This window comes from Corvus cornix, chromosome 1 (assembly GCF_000738735.6).
Source record: "Corvus cornix cornix isolate S_Up_H32 chromosome 1, ASM73873v5, whole genome shotgun sequence".
Classification (NCBI taxonomy): Eukaryota; Metazoa; Chordata; class Aves; order Passeriformes; family Corvidae; genus Corvus; species Corvus cornix.
The window spans coordinates 105,108,785-105,130,109 of NC_046332.1; the positions used below are offsets into that span (position 1 = coordinate 105,108,785).

General features: G+C 44.4%; 2 protein-coding genes across 14 annotated transcripts in view; one reads left to right on the forward strand and one right to left on the reverse strand.

The window, feature by feature from the left end:
• Window positions 1-13,957, reverse strand: part of PCYT1B (phosphate cytidylyltransferase 1, choline, beta) — a 44,104-nt gene extending 30,147 nt beyond the window's left edge. For 2 of the 9 annotated variants that reach the window (XM_039551736.1, XM_020583610.2), the window contains exon 1: window positions 10,718-13,957. In XM_039551736.1, the coding sequence (XP_039407670.1) occupies window positions 10,718-11,035 (318 nt within the window). In that variant the 5' untranslated portion in view covers window positions 11,036-13,957. Of the gene's footprint in view, window positions 1-924; window positions 1,095-10,717 lie in introns of those variants that run through there. The other 7 variants (XM_039551729.1, XM_039551755.1, XM_010394515.3 and 4 more) reach the window with 6 other exon arrangements.
• Window positions 13,958-14,058: 101 nt separating this feature from the next.
• The window catches only part of POLA1 (DNA polymerase alpha 1, catalytic subunit), a 187,722-nt gene continuing 180,455 nt past the window's right edge, over window positions 14,059-21,325 (forward strand). For 2 of the 5 annotated variants that reach the window (XM_039551766.1, XM_039551768.1), the window contains exons 1-8: window positions 14,059-14,162; window positions 15,619-15,743; window positions 16,728-16,824; window positions 17,301-17,381; window positions 18,161-18,276; window positions 18,532-18,594; window positions 20,046-20,144; window positions 21,017-21,212. In XM_039551766.1, coding sequence (XP_039407700.1) covers window positions 14,132-14,162; window positions 15,619-15,743; window positions 16,728-16,824; window positions 17,301-17,381; window positions 18,161-18,276; window positions 18,532-18,594; window positions 20,046-20,144; window positions 21,017-21,212 — 808 coding nt within the window. In that variant the 5' untranslated portion in view covers window positions 14,059-14,131. Of the gene's footprint in view, window positions 14,163-14,207; window positions 14,279-14,620; window positions 15,032-15,618; window positions 15,744-16,727; window positions 16,825-17,300; window positions 17,382-18,160; window positions 18,277-18,531; window positions 18,595-20,045; window positions 20,145-21,016; window positions 21,213-21,325 lie in introns of those variants that run through there. The other 3 variants (XM_039551774.1, XM_010394517.4, XM_019283023.3) reach the window with 3 other exon arrangements.

Genomic DNA, 21,325 nt, shown 5'->3' on the forward strand with positions numbered 1-21,325 from the left:
TGGTGCACACCATGCTGGGATAAGGAGAGATCTTTTCTGGTGGGAATAATAACAGATTTAAATAAGAAGCAAGGAAACATTCGAGATATTTTAAGTGAGCACATGAAAAGAAGGACAGCTCTCAGAACCTGAATTCTTGGGGTACAGCAGCCTCGTAAAGTTGCCTACACGGTCTGAAGAGGTCTTTAAGCAAAGAACATCAGACGAGTTATTTCAAGTATCACTCTCCCGGCCCTCCCTCATTCTCCTGTCCCCCCAAAAACCGCAGCTCTCCGAGACTCTCTTCTTCCTTACACATCCTGAATCGAACGGGCAACTCCTCGCCGGACTTTTAAAGTTGAGAAAAACGGGATTTGCCATTCCTGGGCGCCGTAATCCGGCCAAGAGCCGGCCCACAGGGCAGAGCACGGCCCGGCGGTCGGTCACTGAGGAGTCCCCGGGGACTGCCATTCCCGGCGGGAGCGGCACCGGGAGAGGCTGGGACCGGCCATCGCTCCCCGCCGCCGGCTCCTTGGAGCGCGGGCCGCTCCTCTGCATTCACTACTGGAAACAGGGAGCTTTTTAGATCGTAACACGGCTTTGACACCACACGCCTCCCGCCGCCGCTCCCGCCACCCGCGCACATGCGGCAACCGCGCCGGTACCCCGGGCGCGCCCTGGCCCGTCGGAGCGCGGGGATCCGGGTTTTTAACGCGGGGACCAGGAATCCTGCCTGGCTGTCACCGCACTGCCCCGAGTTCCTGCACAGCACGGCACAGCCCATCTGGGACAGCCTTCGCTCGCCCCTTCCCTGGCGTTGCACAAAGGGACCCGCCGTGAGGCGGCACCGGCCGCCCGGGGGCTCCCTCCCTTGCCCCCGGCCCAGCGGCCCCGCAGCGCCCAGGGCGGCTAGAGCGGGGCGGGCCGCAGCCGGGCCCGACTCACCAGGCGAGGCTGTGGGCAGGTGTGTTCCAGCTCCTCCATGGTCTCGGAGGGGGATTTGGGGATGCCTGTTCCTGACTCAGCACCGGCCGCACGCACTGGCATGGCCGCCGCCCGGGCCCGCCCGGCGCGGGGGGTCTTCCCGGGAGCCGCCGGGGGCTCGGCCGCTCGCGTCGCCACGGCAACCGGCGGGCCCCGCCCCGCTCCGCGCGTGGGGGGGCGGGCCCGGTTCATTTGCATGCGGGCTTCTGGTTGGCTGCTGCCCCGCCGCGCCACCGCGCGCTGCCCACGGCGGCTCCGCGGCGCGGGCCCCGCCCCCGCGAGTCACCGGAGCCCGGAATGGGCCCGGCCGGAGGGAGCGCGGGGGAATCCGCTCCAGCCTCCCCGCGCCAGCAGGGCCATCCCGGAGCACGTGGCGCAGGACCGCGTCCAGGAGGTTCTTGAACATCTCCAGTGGGGGAGACTGCACAACTTCTCTGGACAATCTGTGCCAGTGACCGGTCACCTCTACAGGAAAGAAGTTCTTCGTCATGTTTAGGTGGAACTTCCTGTGCATCAGTTTCTGCCCGTGCTTCTTGTCCTAAGCTTGGCAACCCCTCCAAAAGGCTCCATCATCTTGGCACCCCCTTTAGATATTTATACACATTAATGAGGTCCCTTCTCAGTTGTCTCTCGTAGAGGCTGAACAGGCCCAACTCCCTCAGCTTGTCCTTATTAGAGAGATGCTCCAGTCCCTTAATCATATTTGTTGCCATCCACTGGACCCACTCCAGGATCTCCATGTCTGTCTTGTACTGAGGAGCCCAGAACTGGACACTGCACTCCAGATGCACTCATCTCACCGGGGCTGAGTGGAGGGGCAGGATCACCTCCCTCGACCCGCTGGCAATGCTCTCCCTAATTCACGCCAGGATCCCATTGGCCCTCTTGGCCACAAGGGCGCTGCTGGCACAAACCCCGAACCGTGTCCCAAGCACGGCAGGCGCGGTCAGTGCCGGAGCGGTGCGGGCGCTCGGGAGGCAGGGCCGCACCAAGAGCCGCACCGGCATGTCCGCCCCTACCCCGGACGCGGCTGCACAGCCGGGCCGGGCGGCCTCGGTACCCCCTCACAGCGAGCCCGCGGCGGCTGGTTCCGAACCTGCCGAAGGCGGGCGGTGCTGAGCGGACAGCTCCCGCCCGCCGCACCGCGGTCCTGGGGCAGCGCCTGCGTAGCGCCCGCCCGCCGGGCTGCCTGAGAGCGACTGCCCGCTGCCCTCCCCGGGCAGGAGCACGGGGCTGGGAGTACCAAATTCTTGGTGCTAAAGAAAGTAAATTGCTTTTTAGTGAAAGCAATTTTAACAGTTTTGGCAAAAGCGGCGTTCTGTTCTGCCGAGAGATGGATACAAGGACATGGCTGTAATAGTAGCATCTCTCTCTAAACGCAGAGAAATGCTTCTATCATAGGCAAATTCAGAGTTCCCAGGCCCTTCACATGGAATCTGGCTGACACCTGCCCAGGAGCCACGACTACATCTTCGGTTGTCCCATACAGCTGCTTCAACACACACAACTGTAGCTTCTACACAGCTGAAGTGAAATTACCATACTTCTTACTCCTAAATAGCATGAGAATGTGACCAAGGTAATATAAAACCAAAAATTTTTAGAACAGAGAGGCTCCATTCGCTATTGTTAACATTGATAGAATGGAAAAAGTGGATTGCAGCAGTACTTAGCTTCACCGGGCACTGTCAGTGTTGGTTTTAAAAATCAGACTTCATCAAAGGACACGAGCATCTAAGGCCATTCAGACCTGTGAGGAGTTACAAGAGAATTGTGTCTCAGGGTCTTGAGACCTGAATTTCAAATGTCTTTATCTTCTGCACATTTTCAAGGAAAACCAAGTGTAATACAAAAAATGTATGAACTATGTGAAAGGGAAAGGGGTAAGTAAATAAGAGGAGATGAGAAAGAAAGTAGAAAGAAAAGAGAATGTGAAAAGAAAGAATGAGACAGCAGTCAAGAAAAAAGGAAAATACATGTCAAAGGAGGTGACTAAGCAAGAAAAACAGTAGCCAAACTAAGTGAATCTCACAGCTGAATCTTTTCCTTATAACTAAGTTCCTTTATCAGTGTTTCTGCAAGAACTACTCACACATCATGGAGAGCATACTCAAGGGAAATTATTAAACGACGATCAATGCAGCACTTGGTCTGAAATTTGTAGCTCATTTTCTCAGGAAAAATATTTGCAGGAGTTATGCTGTTAGAAGAATATTTGGACAGCACAGATGAGCAGTGCTAGGGCTGGAGCAGCCATAGGTAGCAGGCAGCCCTTTTATAAACCCAACCACGTATGCCAGCTCTTCGGAGACCAGTGCTGGTGTCCTGAAGGAGTAGCACCAGGTATGGACATATCCATATCCAGGGTCAGTGACCAGCCCTCCCTGACCAGGCAGGTGGACAGGAATAGAGATGAAAGAGAAGCGGACTTTCTTGAAGTTGGATGATTGCCAATATACTGGAAATGCAAATTCCCTTGCCTTCTATTTCTTTTGAGTATGGAAGGCCGAATTTCATCTTTGCTTTCATGCTGAGAGTGTGCTATTGACTCCAGGTGCATTTTGATTCATCTTCCCTACAGATAAGCTTTTCCATATACATGTAACATTAAAGAATGATGTCTCTCTTGCAGTAGTGTTATCACCTATCTAAGCTGGGCCAGAATTTCAAAGTGAAAGCGGAATACTTTTTGTGCTGCTTATTTAATTTCCACCTCTGGTGAATACTTTGTGTATTCTGCTCTTCTGTTTGAAGAGCATGAAAAAAAATGTTGTGTACTTCATTACAAGAGAGAGAGGAAGTTGAAATAATGGCAGAGAGAAGGATGTAGGCTCTGTCATGTCTGTCCAAATGGAATTTGTCTGATAATCTTAGTCAACATATTTGGTATCTTGAATAAGGTATCCTAAACTGCATCATCTTCTAGCTGTTGGGGCTAAATGAGCTTTCAAAAGGCTGGAGTGTGTCTTCTTTACTCTCTAAAATAAATAAATACAAATTAGGTTTGATTGGAAAAGCTCAATAGATGGTCTTCTGTGAATCCTTACAAGTCAGCCAGCTTTTAAAAGAATAGTGGAGCAAGAGTCTTGGGTAGGGAGGTTCATGCATCTAATTTATTTTCTGTAACCAATATCCTGTGCCAGGCTGATCATGGTCTCCTGGGCAGCTTCCTGCTACTTCTTCACAAGTAACAGGGACACATCGCCATGGCCTTTAATGACTGAGCTCTTTGGAACACCTGCTTGGGTTGAACAAACATCTGATGCATAAAAATCTTGTCCCAGGGTGTATAAATTACAGGCAAACAAGCCAGGAAACCATGATCCCAATCTTCCTAACACTAATTTCAAGGTCTGAATTAAATAGGCACCAAACAGGGAAAAAAACTCAGTTGTTAGGAAGGTTCCACCTGACACATTGTGGTTTGGGGTTTTTTAATACAGAACTTCAGTTCTCAAACTACAACAATAAATTCTCAAAGTATGAAAAAGATAAAAAAGGTAATATGTTTAGATGTTACATTTAAATCCTCTCATTTCTTAAACTGAAAGTATCATCCCTCTCTGAGCTTCATGAATCTCAAGCACTAGTTAGCACAGCAGAAGTTGCATTTAAAATGGTCTTTGCCTGAGAGAGGCTGCAAAAGTCTTCTGACCTATAATTGAGTCATAAGGAAGAGAAGCAGACCCTCAGGTAATTTCTGTTCAAAAGTCATCAGGAAACCATGAAAAAAACTGTGTGGTTAAATAATGTTTGACTTCAAAGCCAAGCATCTACGAGAAAACAGAATAAATTATTGAATATTTAACTGATGAGCTTCAATGAATTTTGCTTCAATGGATATATTTTGGATACTGAAGGTTTTAAGTGCAAGACTTTGTAAGGTCAGTTGCAAGACTTTGTATGATAAAGGAATGGTTTATGTCTGGAGCAGATTTGTTAAAATACTGTGTTTCTATGTATGTATCTGTGTATGCAGGAATCCCTGTATTTATGTATCTATGTATCTATCAATGTCATGCTAATTCTAGATGTGCTAGAATTAATAGTCAAAAATAGCAGAAAAAGATACCTTATTGCTGAGATGATCAATTAGTTAAATCATATATTTTTAGACTGAGATTAAAATCCCACAGTGGTAGATATTTTTTCCATCCTGTGTAGATGGGAAAAAAAGGTAGAGAATGAAAGGTATGAATTTAACTACACCCTATAGGTTTTCATTGCCTCCAACACCAATCACTTTGCTGCTTCCATGTAATGTTGGCTGATAGTGTAGATTTAATTAATTTTTAAGATGCAGTTCATCATTCCAGTGGAACACACAGTGCTTATAAACGATCCTCTTTTTGTCAGAATAAATCAAAAATATTCACTATTTATGAAATAGTCTTATAAAATGTATGCAGATTAAATCCACAAAGTTTTTCTATGTGCAATTAAAGTCCATAAATTATGAAAAGTAAAAACATGGGATTTGGTACAGTGTGATTTTATACCTGGTTCTTTCCACAATTCCATAGTGAAGATGTGATGTGATGTTTAATAAAATCCATGTTCAAGGATGTTTAATAAAATCCGTATACGAGGATACTTGTATAGAATCAAATTAGTCAGTCTTTATGTAAGAGTTTAACTAAAAATGTCACGTTAATTCTGATATGGTTTACATGTAAACCACCTGAAATACACAAATTCTTGAAAATAGTGGCCTTTGGTGATGCCATTCATCTGTGATTGTAGCACTGTTTTGAATAAGTGGGGTTACCCACTTTGGGGCAGGTTCTTTGTGTTCTTGCTCTTTCATGAACTACTTTTATAAGCACTTCTGAAGAAAATGGTGAGAAATCATGGCTGGGTTTTGACCAAGAGGGTATCCATCTTCATTTCATTCTTCCAGAGTCAGAGAGATGGTGGGAAATGTTAAGTTGGTCTGTCCTGTTATTAGATTGTTGTGGGGTATGCCCAGCCCCCACCCTGGAGGGACGTCTGCTGAGATAAGGCGAGTGCTCAATCTCCCAGCAAAACTCCCCTGGAAAGGCAGCCACTCTTCAGTTACGGCAAGAAGAAGACAGACCCAGAATCTCTGGGAGACCCTATGCAGATCCTTTGTAACCCATTGGCCCTCACCCTCTGACACCCACCCCCTGGATCCCTATAAAGGCAGCCCTGTGCCCCTGCGAGATGGAGAGATGTTTGTCCCTGGCTCCCCTTCGCCGAACTAATAAAGCTTCCCCATGTGGAACAGCCACACGAGCCTCTCCTCTCTCCCTGGTCTGGCCTGGAGGCTGCCCTGCAGAGCTGAGCTGGAATCACGAGCTGACAATCACTGAAGAGCTGACAGACTCTGCAAGGGCCCTCCTGCCAGCAGCTGAGGGAAGACACCGGGCCTCGGGAAGGCGATTCCTTTTGGGACCGTCTCTCCTGACTGGTCACAGCTTCCTTGGTCAGAGCTACTGACCCCACTCCAGCTGCCATAGATTGTCCTTGCTAATTTTAATAATCAAGCTTTTACTTACTGAGTAAATGTTGTTAGGGAAGGGTTGAGAGATTCTCAGCAGTGAGACTTTCCTGATGGATGCTCAGAGGTTAGAAAGCACTTAGATTAGCTAACCTCTGTTGGTCCTTCCCTTCCCAGAACCCAAATTATCTATTTAATCCACCCAACACTGTTCACTCTTACCAGAAAGTTTTTCTGAATGTCTAATCTGAACCTCCATTGCTGCAAACTATTGCCACTGCTTGCTTTTTCTACTGGACACAGAGAACAGATTTACTTTCCTTGGCTTTTGTATGACTACTGTGGTTAAGATTTTGAAACAACAGTTTGAGGATTTGGAGTAGAGAGCTGACATTCAGCAGGAAGGTTAGTACTTTTGTTACATGTTTCATGACTTTTCTAAACTGCCCCAGTTGCAATAATTTCTCATAGGTTACATGTTATAATGTTTTCATTTTCATATGTTATACTTTTTTTCATTATCCTCCCTGCTCTATTTTGGGTTCTTTGTAGATTTCTTACAGAGTGGTGCAAGCACAGGACTACAGCTGCAACTTTACTGCTACCAAGAAATACAATGCTGAATGCTACAGTTCTCTCTACTTTATCTCAGTATAAACTTTGTCTAAATGATTCATATTCTCTGCCCTCCTTCTTATTGTCACAGATAAAACATAATTTAAGAAAAATCTCTTTACTATTTACATTTAAACTGTGTTGTTATCCCTCCTATCCTTTTTTCTCTTCTTCTGGCTTTCCAGATAAGCACTCCAATCTCCTCAAATCCACACAAAGCTAAGACTACCTTTCTTGAACATATTTGTATTGCACTCACTTCTATCCATTTTCCATCTCTCTGGTGCCTTCCTTTTCTGCCAGCTCAATTTCAAATTTCTTGGACTGATCATCAGTATTCTGTCGCACTATCTTTTCCAGGATTACAAGTTCCCAATACTTTTTTTTTTCTCTCCACTGTTCCTGTCAACCTTTATCTTTCCATTTGTCAATATTTCATGCAAGTGCCTTCACAGCTTTTTTCCCATACTATTCCAGATGCAAACCTGCCAAGTGAAACATAAAAAATCATACTGTAAACTGCATTTGAGTGATTTTTACATTCACATTAATATTTTGGGTACCAAAAACTTAATAACTGGAGAGTCTCATAATCTGGGTAAAGACACGTATTTTATTTAAGGCAAAACACCTACTTTATGTACTGTAAAATGACTATCTGGTAGCTAGTTATTATCTGAATGCCTCTTCCTGTAACAGCTTCTTCCATTTTGCCTAAACTAAGGCAAATCAAGTACCAAGCCTAACTGGAAAGACCTTTCCTCTCAGGTTCACAGTTACTTTCCTGCTAGTGTCCACAGGAAGAATCAAAAGCTGGACTTGAAAGAAATGAAAAAATTGTGACTTGCTAGTATTGGAAAGCAAGATCAGATGCCACTGGAACAGCAAAACACAAGGAGACACCATCACCAGACCTGACCTGATTTGTGATCTGACTTGTGTTTCTGCCTTGCTTGTGGTAATAAGGCAGGTCCAAAATCTTGTGTGATGATCTGGACTCTCAGCTGGGCCTGCCAGCTCACCCTGCCTGGGTCTGTGGGACGTAGCCCTGGGTGTCAAGTCCCCCACCCCCACCAGCCATATCATGTCATTGTCTCCCTGTCCTTATGGAGCAGCTGCCCCTTGCTGCACCCTGATAGCAAGATCAGACCTTCCTGAGCTGGGGCCTGGCCCATGGCTCTGTGGGATCCTCTCCTGCAATTCCTCCTGCGCCATCAGCCTGACTGGACTTTGGTGTCCTCATTGTACTAGCCCCCTGTCCTGAGTGAACCCCAGCTCCTGAGTGAACCTCTTCCCAGAACCCACCTGGCAGCCCCTTGGGGCTGTTCTATAGGGCTCCTGCCACCCTCTAGTTTCATCTGCTGTGGCCCCTTCCCAGGCCATTGTCCCTGCCCTGGTTGAGTGTCCATAAAGCTATCCACTGACAACCCACACCAACTAAACCCCCTCCCCCTTCTGAGCTCTCAGGTGTGAGGACACACCTTGTTTGTGGGGAACGGGAGCTGTTGCCAAGGCTGAGGGCACTGACAGGCCTGACCAAGCCTCACCTGGGTCCTCTGCCCTCTGCTCGTGGGCTCTGAGTTCTGGCCTGCGCTGTTGGTCCTTGCTGGAGCTGAGATGTAGGAGTGGTGGTCTCCATCCAGCTCAGCCACAGCCATGTCCCTGGCTCCCCAGCCTGACCTGGAACCTGCCTTGTCCAATGGACTTGTTTGGTGATTCCCCAGTGGAAGTGGATGGCGCTTTGAGCAATCTGGTCCAGTGGAAGGCGTCCCTGCCTGTGACACATGGGTTGGAACTAAATGACCTTTAAGGTTCCTTCAAACCCAGACCATTCTACAACTTGCCTGGTGATCACTGGGCTGCATCTGACCCAGGTTACCATCACCAGAGCTGATCCTGAGTTGTGTTTGTGGTTTGTTTTGAGACCAGTCTCATCACCACGGACTTGTCCTAGCTGATCCTGACTCCCATCTCCAGGCAGCCCTGCTCACAGTTCTTCCCTAGCACCAGTCCAGCAACAGAGTTGTCAAGATTACAAGAAGACTTAGCAGCATCTCATGATGCTGTCCTCCTTTCTGCCAAAGGGATGTGAAATAGTGAATGCTGAGAGTATTCATGCATGGAAGCGCATTTGATCTTCAGCCAGGTCTCGAAATTTAACAGCCTCTCTGCAATAATGTTCTGTTTATACAATAATTGTTCATTTTGGTGCAATTGCAAAGAGAGAGCATTGAAAGTAGTTAAAACAGAGACTTTCATGCTGTGGCAATAACTGTATGCTCTTGAATACCATTGGTATCAGACTTAATTCTTAGACATTATAATTATGTGAGGGCTCATTTTCTGTGAGTTTGCTCTCACTTGTCTTCCCTATTTAATGTATATTATAATATTTTGTACTTTTCTTCTAGGCTTGAATAGGAATATTGTATTAGGCAAGCAGGTGATGAGATTCTGCTCTCTGTTCCAGTTAGCATAATTCCACCAATTCTGGTCCAGTTACCAGGATTTGCTGTAATTTAACTGCAATCAGAATTGAATTGTGTTTGTTTAAGAAAGAAAAGAAGTATCTCTGAATGTTCATTCCATAGACCTTTTTTTTCTATCATAATGGAAATTAGTACGTGTTCTTTTTTCTATTTCACGTTTTTATTTCAGAGCCTTAACATCCTAATAACAACTTTATTCTCTTCATCCTGATGTTAGGAAGTAACTCAGGTAGGAAATTAAAACGAGATGTGCAGTGAACAAAAGGCATTCAGAGGCCTGGTAAGGAAGGAGTTTACGCTTTTAACATAAATGTCTGCATTATCATTATTGATAAACAAAAGGAGAAGCATGTATTTTTTTCATACTTGTCAGTTACGTATACATGAAGAGTTTTGAAAGCAAAGACATCTTGTAAAGTAATAATTTGAGATTTCTTTTAATTTATGAAATCTGTGCTTTTTTTTGAGTTTGGTCCTCTGAAAAGTTAAATAATTCATGTTGAAATGTCACATGAATAGCACTGTTTAGTAAGCAGATGCAGAAGTGGTCAGAGCTGGATGAAACTAGAAGGAAAAACTTGAAGTTAATCTAGTGATAATGTGCATCAATTCAGACCAATGTAATGATTAAAAGTAAGATAATGAAATACCCCGTGTCTGTAGGAAACATACACATAGAACATATACACTGATATCTTGAGTAGCATGCACACACACACAGTTCTTCACAAAGACAGTCTGTACTTAACAACAATCTAATAATATTTAAGCATTTTGAGGTAGACATAGTACAGGTGAATTTGCTGTCATTCACGATTTACTGGCCTTGTTTCTATACCACCACTCTTACTTTTAACGGATTCTTTTCCATCATCAAAAGCATTACCAACCATAAGCTTAATGTGTAACATCTGCATCTGAGAGTTTTAACTTTTTGTCCTACTGCTTTTGCAGCAGATCAAGCACACTCTAGTCATTAAAAGGAAGACAAAAATAATCCTCAATAATTACTTTGTCCATTTAACTTAGTTTTGGTACTATACCCCATTTGTACTTTCCTATGTCAATGTAAACTACTGTTTATATTATCTTGGAACACTTGCAATGAGTTTACAGTATTTACTATTAATAACTTACATATTTAAATGACGGCTTTGAGAAAACAAAACAGAAAATACATCTTTGTCACCTTTTGTTGATATCTGGGAGTTTCCTGAGTTTCTTCTTCCGTACTGTGTTTTTGGCTGCCTACCATCTTCGTTACTGTGCTTGTCTTGCACTTTTCTCTGCAGCTATCACGCTTGTCTTGAGGGAAACTTGTTGGCTCTGAACCACCAGCAGAATTCCCACTTCTTGTTCTTAAAAGACAATTGAGCAAAGTTGTTCTTGTATGATTGTCCAAAGGGAGGTTAAAGATCAGCTCAAAGTAATCTGCTGTGATGAAGCCTTTAGCAGAGGAAGTCTCAAATCTTGCTGGGTTATTTTTCCTTCCCAAAGCAAAGCCCATCCCTTGCTCCCCCAATCTTTTTTTTTTTTTTTCTAGAGCATTTAAATATGTTTGTTATGTTGTGCTGTTAGAAACAGATGCATTCTTGTTATGGCCAGAGACGAATGTCAGGATTGAACTAGTATCCATGAAAAAGTCTTTTGTTTGATCTGCACTGTCCCACAGTGGAGCTATGGCAACAACTCCAGTTTGGGAAATTAACTGTATCACTGTGTACTGGCTCAAATGACGGCACCACCTGAATGACAAACATGCCACTGTTCATGTGACAGCTGACAAAGAGTACTGTTTAATTTTAATCAAAAACATTGAAATCCAGTCAATTAAAAAATCCAAAGCATGTGAAGGCTAGGTATATGTGAAATGCAGTGGCACTCTGTTTTTATTCAAACTGAAGAATTCAGAGATATTGTTATTTTATAAATGTTTATGTATTGTAGCTTAAAAATTGAGTAACTTCTGATTTTGAATCCCACATCATGCTTGGTGATGTGATCTTGGTTTGTGCACATGTTTAAAAAAAGAAGTAAAGCAAACTGCTGTGAAGGAGAGGCTGTCTGTAGGTGTTGTGGTTTAACCTGGCAGGCAGCTAAACAGCACACAGCCACTCACTCACTTTCCCACCTGCCCCCTGAGTGGGATGTGGGAGAGAACTGGGGGAAAAAACCCAAAGTAAAATATGGGGGTTGAGACAAACCCAGTTTACTAGGAGAGAAAAGGAAAAGAACAACAGTAATTAGAATATACAAAGTAAGTGATGCACAGTGCAATTGCTCACCACCCACTGACTGATGCTCCGACAGTTCCTGAGCAGTGGCCTCTGGTCAGTTCCCCCCCCACCCCGTTTACATACTGGGCACAACATCTTATGGTATGGAATATCAGCTGGGGTCAGCTGTCCTGGCTGTGTCCCCTCCCAGCTTCTTGTGCCCTGCAGCCTCCTTGCTGGTGGGGTGGGGTGAGAAGCTGAAAAGCCCTTGACTTAGTGTAAACACTGCTCAGCAGAACCAAAACATCAGTGTGTTATCAGCATTACTATTTCCAGAATCCAAAACACAGCACAGTTACTAGGAAGAAAATCAACTTGATCCCAGTGGAAACCAGGACAGTAGTTCAGAGAGGCATTCTTCCTGTAGCTGTCAGTGTTTCCAAGGGTGCAGGTTTGCTACAGCTAAGCTGGCCTATTAACTACGTACTGCTGAAAGAGGGCTCTCATTCTCCCTGGGAATGGGCATTCTGGCTGCCAAGGTGTCCAGCCTCTCTCAGCACCAGGGAGCTGCCACAGGTGGCTGGGGTCACTCGTCTGCTTCCACCCAAGACTAGATCCAGCAGTGGGATAATGTTGTACTAGCACCTGGGTATGTAAGTTGGGAGGATTGGGAGGTTTTTTATTTCTCTCTTACCAATGCAAAGGAGTCCTGGTGGAGAAAGAAGGAAAGTAATTTTCATTTTCAGAACCATATAAATCCTCTCCTTGGGAGAGTTGGAAACAGTCAGTATATCCAGACCAAATAATACTAGTTCACATTTCTGCAGAAGCGTATCAGCCCTAAGGAGAGAGCCCTGTGGTGCCACCTGCCTTTGCAAGAAGCTGGAGTCAGTGCCTGTATATTTTTATGAGCAGTAAATGCTTCTCTACAAAATTCTGCAAATGAAGGTGGTAGGTTCTTTGAGTAATGACTGGCCAGCACTGATGTTTTTGGACAAAATATTGAGGTTAATCTGTAGTGAAACAGCATGAACCCCATCAGTTTCCCTGGGTTTCTGAATGCACACACAGACAGATCTGAACCCTTTTAGAAGAGAGGACTTGTAAAGCTCCATTTGTCTTAATTGAAGCTGTTAAAAACTTTCCCCATCTATGCTTGAAACTGAAATATATCTTTTTATGGACACAGTCCTTGCTCCTCAGCTGAAGGCTGTTGTGTAAGTACTCTTGACAGATTTGAGTGAAGGTATCTCTGTAGCATCAAAATGAACAGAACATACCCCACCTCTCCACCCTGACCAAGTCAGGGGTATGCAAGGACAAAGGTCTGATGGGTCTTTTCTCAGAACCTTCCACACACCACTTGGCCTCTTGAGATATCAGAAATCCAGTCTGAATCTACTTTTTTTTTTTTTTTTTTTATTTGTAGCAAGAAAATAAAAATGAAAAGGGGCTTGGAAAATAAGGAGGGCATCCAATATTATATATATATTAAAAACTCTATGTGCATGTAATTATAACTATGTAAAATATATTTATATAAAATATATACACACACACAGAGACATATATAAAACCATATTTTGTCACTAAGCTGGCCAACCACTACTGCCTCTGAAAGATTCTAGGGAGTAATTTACAGAAATTACTGAATATTGTGATAGAGCATAATACCTACTTTAAATATGCAAAAAGAACACCATGGCTTCTACATATGTTAGTCTTGTCATGATCACTGCTCAACCTTCAGTGGTTACATGTCGATGGAAACCGTGTGGGAAATGCCCGTTTTTCCCAGCAGGGACTGACTGACCGCTGACCACGATGTTGCAGGTGATGCTTCACCCTCATGCCTGGCTCCAGCTTTTATCCAACTGGCATCAACCACCGCCTCCTACCAGCTCAAGAGATATATTTTATACATAACATTGAGACATTATATATTTACGACAAAGCATTTAAACATGGATTTACCCCAACTGCGGCACCGGACCCGTACGGGCTATGGTACCCTGCAGCAGATGGAGCCCTGCTCAGATCCTTCAGACGCAACTCGCGGGTACCGCGGGCCCTGACGCCGAACGAGCGCCTGCAAAGACGCAGCAGCAGCAGCGGGCCCGACCCAGGCCTGGGTCGCGGCCCGGCGGTGCAGGCCTCTCGCAGGAAGCGTCTCCGCCCGCCTCCGGGCTCCGTTCCCGCTCCGGACCCCGCGGGGGCGGGAGGCGGGCCGGGCCGGCCCGGGCCGGGCCCTTCGCGCGGGCCGCGCTCCCCCAGCGTCCGGGGCAGCCCCGCCCCCGCCCCCGCGCCCGCTGATTGGATGCGGCCCCGGCGGCGGCGCGCGGGGCTCCCGTCTCGCGCCACTTTCGGGAGCCTTTGGCGCGAGCGCCATGGCCGAGAGCGGCGCTCGGGGCCGGGACGGTGAGACCCGGGGGCGGCGGGGCGGCCGGGGCCTCTGTCCTTGTCCTCCTGCCTGTCCCTCGGAGGCGCCGGCGTTTCGCTGTCAGGCGGGGGGCGACGGGGCAGCGGCGCTGGCGGTAGGGAGGGCGAGCGCGCGCGCACCGGGCGCGGGAGCGCGCGTACGCGGCGGGCGGGCGGGCGGCCGTGGTGGGGGCGGACAGCGCAGCGTGAGGGTCCCGCGTCCCTCGAGGGGAGCTCGGCGGGGCCGCGTCCGCGCTGCCCCAGCGGGGGGACCCACTCCGGGCGGGCGCGGAACGGGGGGATACGCCCGGGGGGCGGGCTCGGGCCGCACCGGCAGTGGAGCCCCGCACCGGCAGTGGAGCCCCGCACCGGCAGTGGAGCCCCGCACCGGTGTCTCTCCCGGGTCGCGTCTCCGGCGGGGGCACTCTCAGCCCTGGGGGCAGCGGCGGGCGCGGGCGGTCCTGGCTGGGGCTGAAAACACGCTTGTCCCAAAGGAGTGCGTTGTCTGAGACGCTGGCGTACAGTAAAGGCGAAGAATTGACAGAAGATAAACGCGCTCAAAGCGGTCCATCTTTGCACTTCTCCCCCATGGGCCAGCAGGCAGTGTAAATGCGCCTTTTACCCCAGCCCTGAGCAATACGAATCCGGAGTTGTCCCAGCTACACTGCCTGGGTGCACCTCTATTCACAAGTTGATGTCCTCCTGCCACCGGGTGGGGACTGCCCTGCTCCTATGGCCACCTGGCCAGCCTTCGGTCTCCTCTGCCTGCACGGGGTATTCAGCTCCTCGCACTGAACCCGCAGCCTTGTCCTTGGGCTGTTTGTTTGCTTTTATAAGTTGGATTGGGTCCACTTGATCCCTGTGGTCAGGTAGGTGTTCCTGCACCAAGTTAAGAGAAAGAAAAAGGTCGGGAGAAGTAGAAAGCAGCTTGCTGGGGAGAGCATTTGGAAGGGAAGGAAGTGGAAGAGGAAATGGGGTGTCAGCTGTCAACAGATTACTAGTTTGTCTCAATCTGGTCACACTCAAACGTTGTGAAACCGCCTAAAAACATTCCTGCTTTGTAGCAGTGTAGGCCTTCTCTAAGTCTGGTATTCCTGAGTTGTCATGGAGACATGCAAAATAAAAGGAGCTGGAAATTCCCAAGGAAGGAGGGGGGCGATCCCTTACAGGGAAAGGTTGATGAGATTTGAGAGGTGCTTTGGAAATCTAGGTGGTACCTTCATGCTGAATGTGAGCTGGCATGAGAGGGCTGTTTGATCTCCTTGTCAGGCCATGCCTTCAGTATCATTCCAGAACTGGCTTAGGAAGAGCCATCTGTGACTGTGCTTTTAGCCGAGCAGGTTTTGGTTTTAAGCAAAACTTCAGTCATCTCTTAATGCATCCCTGAATGCTTAAGTACCAAAGATAACAACAGCTCATTGCTAAACTCATTTCTCTTGTTTTTAATTAATTACAGCTATGGATGACTCTGGAAGTTTTGCAGCATCACGTTCTAGACGTGAGAGGAAGAATAGAAGAGGCCAGCAAGAAGCACTTGAACGTCTGAAAAAAGCCAAGGCTGGGGAAAAATTAAAATATGAGGTGAAAATTCTTCATCTTTTCTTCTTAATGAAAAGAATATGAGCTGAGATGCTTAATCACCATTTATAGATACGTAAAAGTTATGGGAAACAAAATAAGCCTTTCAGATCAGCTTTTGTGTTTTTAATGGTGTATGTTTTTCTGAATGTAGCTCTATTTTTTTTTCTGCTTTCTAGTATAATTTATTTGTTTCTTTCTGTTTTCAAATCTAACTCAGTTTTGTTAACTGCAAGTCAAACATGCTTGCCATTGCTTGAGAACTATGCCACAGGGAAGGACCAATTTTTAAAATTGCATAATTAATGTTATGATAGGAAGTACTTTTTTTTAACCTCAAATGATTTTAAACTTTAATTTCAGGGCTTTACATGACTGAATTCCATTAATATTGATATGCTGGGTTTCCACAAAGAGACCAAAATTTAAGTATTTAAGTGGTAGATCTGAAATCTGTAAGTGTAACATTGATACTGTAACATTGTCCAATGGTGCTGCCAACAGGAAGTGACTTCCTCATTGAGGTGAATAAATGTAAAGAAACCAGAAATCTGTAGATCATTAACATGCAAATTTTCTCTGAGCACTCTGCTTGGGTACATCAAATCCCTTTCATTTTCAGTGAGCTCAGATTGGTGTTTGAGAGTAGAGCCTAGGTCAGAAGTCTCCACTGCTAGGTTTCTTATCTTTCAGAATTTTTTTTGGTGATACGAAATGAGCAATAAAGCAAGTAATTTTCAAGTGAAATCTCTGCCAGTGCTTCAGTAGATTTTGAGTTTCAGTATATTGTGATAATTTTAAAAATTGATGACTTGTTTTTTATCACTGCCAAAGAAGAAACTTAACGAATAACTGTGCTTACTAGTTGTGGACAATATAGCAGTGTAGGAAGCCTACATGTATTCTTGGGAACTTTTATATTCTAACTGATGATCTGTAGTATTAATGGTATGGAAACTGTTAATCCTCAGTATACCTTAACTGTAGGTTGAGGAGTTCACAGGTGTTTATGATGAAATAGATGAGGATGAATACTCCAAGATGGTCAGAGACCGTCAGGATGATGACTGGATTGTTGATGATGGTAAGTTAAGATTCATTTGGGGAGTTATTTTGGTTCTAGTGTTATAACTCAATTAGGCTTCATAATGTTCATGGCTTGAGGCAAGTTATTATTAGTACATTCTTAAAATTTGTTTTAGGAGACAAGAGAAAGGCAGTCTTTTATTGGAAATTAATCTTTGCATTGTTCTCATAGTAGTCTGCTGGTATGGTAATGAAAATATTTTTCCATGAAGACCTGTTCTTGAAATTTTATTTCCAGTTATCAGTGTTACAATTCTACCAAAAAAGTACTGTTATTGATAATTTCTAATTAAACATGTAAGAATGTCCTTAGTCTAACAGAAGATACAGCTGAGAGTGCTGTAGTTTTTAATACTCACTTTTGTAACTTTTACCCTATATTAAAGGGGGAATATATGTTTAAATATGTAAAAAATTCAGGAATATCAGGACAGAATTTAAACTGCAATTTTTTAACAATTTGTTTTTCTACAGATGGGATAGGTTATGTAGAAGATGGAAGGGAAATCTTTGATGAAGATCTGGATGATGATGCTCTTAGTTCCAATAAGAAAGGTAACTTGCATGTGACCACTGAAGAATGTCTTCCAGGGCCTTTTAAAAGGTACCCAAAATGGGCAACTTCCTGCCATCTGTATATGTGGTAAAGATGGCCAAATGACAGATTACTTGAAGCTCTGTCATTCTGTGCCTGTGGATTTTGTTCAGCCCCCGTGATGCAGAGGATGGAACTCACAAACTGAGGTCACGTCACTATTAACTGCTTCAGCACTACCAGGGCACTTCTGCTCGCAGTCTTCTGTGGAATGGAGATTCACTTCTAGAACAAAAGCATCTGGGAGGGGTCTTGGTTTTCAAAGCCAGTGTCTAAAGGATGTGTGGTCTCTCTTGACCACTAAAATACTTGCATGCTTGTAAGAATCTGGGATCATATGATTTTTCCAACTTTTTAATGGAATCTGATGGCAAACTGAGAAACTGAGTCTGATGAGAGTCCCAGCATAGCGCCAAATTCCTGGACACACTTTTTTTTTTTTTTTTTTTCCCCCCCTGGAGATGCTTCCATGTAAAGTGTCTTTGTCCTTTTTCTGGAGTATGCAAAAGGCATCTCTGACATGACTAGGAAAGTCAGGGTGCTGAGAGGGTTTTTCATTTTTTGTGTGTGCGTGACAGCTGCTACAAAGCTGAAAGATGATTAGGCTTCATTTCAGCCAGCAGTGTAAAGGTGGAAGAAGTAGACTACCTTGGCTATCTATCCCTGCTGATAACTGGACCTGTAAACATTGAACTTTTTTTATGTAAAATTCACAATTTAAAATTTTTTGTTTCTGTAGGAAAAGGTGGCAAAACATCTACAACTGGTAAAAAGAATGTGAAAAAATCTGTGGTGTCAAAGCCAAACACAATTAAGTCTATGTTTATAGCTAGTGCTGGGAAGAAAAACACAGATGTAAGTTTTTATGTTTTTGAATTTAAATGTTTCTGACTTGTTCACAGTATTTCAGTGGGAGTGGAGTAAACCAAGGGCTCATTTTAGTTTCTTGTGTCTAGTGAGGCAAACTTCTATTATTATTATCTCTTGTGTATGGAGCATTTCTGAAAATGTTGTGTGTGTTTTGTGGAAACCCTTTAGTGATTTGCTGCTGTTCTCCTGACTGGGTTTGCACATATATCTGAGAACTGTTTGGCTAATCTTACCTTACAGAAAACTGTGGACCTGTCCAAGGATGATTTACTTGGGGATATTCTTCAAGATATTAGTGCTGAAGTAAGTATGTTAATAAAATCTGTTGGAAACAACCTTAATCCATTAATTCTCCTTGTCATGGAACATACCGAGAAAATACAGTTTTTTGTGAAACTAGACAGTCTAAGACAGATTTCATCCATAGCACATCTCATTGATAGATTCCACATGTGTGTGCAGTCTGCCGGTTGTCTGCACCATGCAGATGTTGCATGACTGCATTGCTTGGTAAGGCAGTACCACTATGACCTGATTACAGATGGTTTATGTTAAGATGTGGAGCCTGTGCTGATGCAGCCTTCAAGGTTTTAGTCACCTTGGAGTGAAAGAGGACTTGGCTGCCTCTGAATCGTGTATATCTGTCACCACACCTCAGCCAGGGTTCTGTAAGACATCTCCATCTGATGTGTTTGGGTTTAGGGGAGGAGCTGAGGGAGCATAAGTTTCAGCAGGTCATGTAGCCTGAACTGTCTGCCTCCTGCTTCCCATGATGTGCTGCAGAGAACCAGGTTAACCCTCCCTTGGAGGCAGGAGTGCAGGATGGCTGCTGTGACAGGGTTGGATTATCTCAAATATCTAATGCCCTTTTAGCAAAATTTCTTAAAACCAAAAGGATTGCTCACATGTAAACGTTGAAACTCCTGTAGTGGTGAGATACTGAGGTGGAATATGTTGAACCATAATAAGCTTAATGTGTTTTTTTTCAGGGCAGTAAAGGGTATAGGCTGTTCTAATGTGAAGCTATTCTCTTAGTTTTGTGCTGTTACTATTTTACTCCTCCCTATGACATCTGATTAAGGCTATAAACCCCCCCATGACTATAAAGCCCCCTGAAATCATTAAACAAATGCATTTTAATGCTGCCAAATTTTGTGGAACATTGATTAGGGAGAATAATACTAATAATTACATTATGGCTTCTATTTACTTAAGTACTAGTTAGCTATTGATCTTTTCGTTTTGTTGTTAGTTTGTGAAATTTCTTTCATTATTAGCTGTTGATAAGGTTAAGCATAAAATATCTGTACATGTAAATAAGTTAAGATGTGTTTTTGTCTATTGTAACAGTGCTGAAAGAGCACTTCTGCCTTTCTTGAGGCATGTATGTTCAGTATTACAGCGTCAGCAGACATGAAAAACATAGCACAAGTTATTCTGATACTTGTGCAATAAAGGCATGGTTAGCTATTAAAATTCCCACTGTTTGAAAACTGTTTCACTTATTGAACCTTATGGCAGTTTTTCTCAGACTGTTTCCTCCCCAAAAAATCTAGTGTCTGTCTTCATGGGCTGATTGCTCAGATAAAATTGTTTTATGGGGGTGAGTTTTGTATCGGGGGGTGTGTTTTCTTGGTAAACAAAACATATTGGTGGCCTTCTTTCTCTTTGATGGAAAATGTTGCTAACCAAAGCAGAAGAAAACACTAAACAACTCTTTCTTTTGTCACTTTCTCTGTTCCTTCAATATTCAGACAGTTCAGCTAAGTCCACCACCAATTATAATGCTGAAAAGGAAAAGATCTGCTGGAGTACCACTCAATCCTTTCTCTGTGCAGTCCCAAACTTCTAAGGTAAAGGGAAAAAAAAGATGTTCTCATTAATAATAAGCACTAATCTGTGTTTTTGTTGATTTGAGTAGTGTTGACTTTTATTCCTCCTCCTGGAAATTAACTTTCTCCTTAGCTTCCATAGCAGTGTTACAGTGTAACTTCATGCATTTTTCCACATCCCCTTTCATGTGAACACATAAACAGTACAATTAGTTTTGTATGTTTAGTATCGTAGGAGTTTGTAGCTGTTACATTTGACAGGTGAAACTGTTGGTACAATGTTAGGTGCATCACATGAAGGTGAGTTTCTGCTTTGTCTCTTTTCCAAAGAGTAGAAAACACCCTTGTGGCAAGTAGAGTAGGATGGGAGGTGAAATAAGCAGGAGTGTGGAAAAGGATAAGAAACCAATTGTTTGCAGAAATGGAAAACAAATGGAAAATTGAAGCTATGGATAGACATTTGCCTTAGTGGAAGATTTTGGAGTGAAAGGAGGGATGGGCTGCTAAGGGTGGAAGGCTAGAATTTTGTTAGGAGTTCTGGTAAATGGAAGGACTTTTTAGCTGGAAATACAGTGAGATATTTGGTAATGGTCATAGTGGGAAAAGGGAGTAGTATAGATACATCTGATATGTGAAACCTTGTGTAACATCAACTCTTACAGTGAAAATAATCACCAGTGCTACTCAACAGCTGCGTTCAAAACTAGAAGTGATTGGGGAAAAAAGGGGAGATGTAGGAAGGAGGGGATCATGTTGCAAGATATGTGGAACTTTTCCACTAGCCCTGGTTACTAGTTCTGCAAATAGCAAGTGCAAGGTTTTGTTTATTTTTTTTTTCTTCTTTGCTCTTACAAGATTTTTTTTTTTTAACTCATGGTGGAAATGTTTTTCAGGTAGTCACCCCTATATCAAAGAAAGCTCCTGCTCATGTCAGAAAGGAAGCTCTTCCTCCAGCTTCATTTCATCCTAAACATCCCAATTATACAGCAAAATCTGTCAGAGTCTCTGAAAATGAGGACACGAAGCATGTGCAAAAACCTGTGGAAAATGAGGGAATAGTGAAGGCAGTAGGAGAGAAAGCTACTAAAGGTACTGAAAGTAAATCAAAACCCAATTCTGGAAACTGTTTATATATGGCATAGTAGTGTTAAAAACACTTGTTAAATTATACTAGCTTAACTTAAATGTGGTACTTTGTTTCT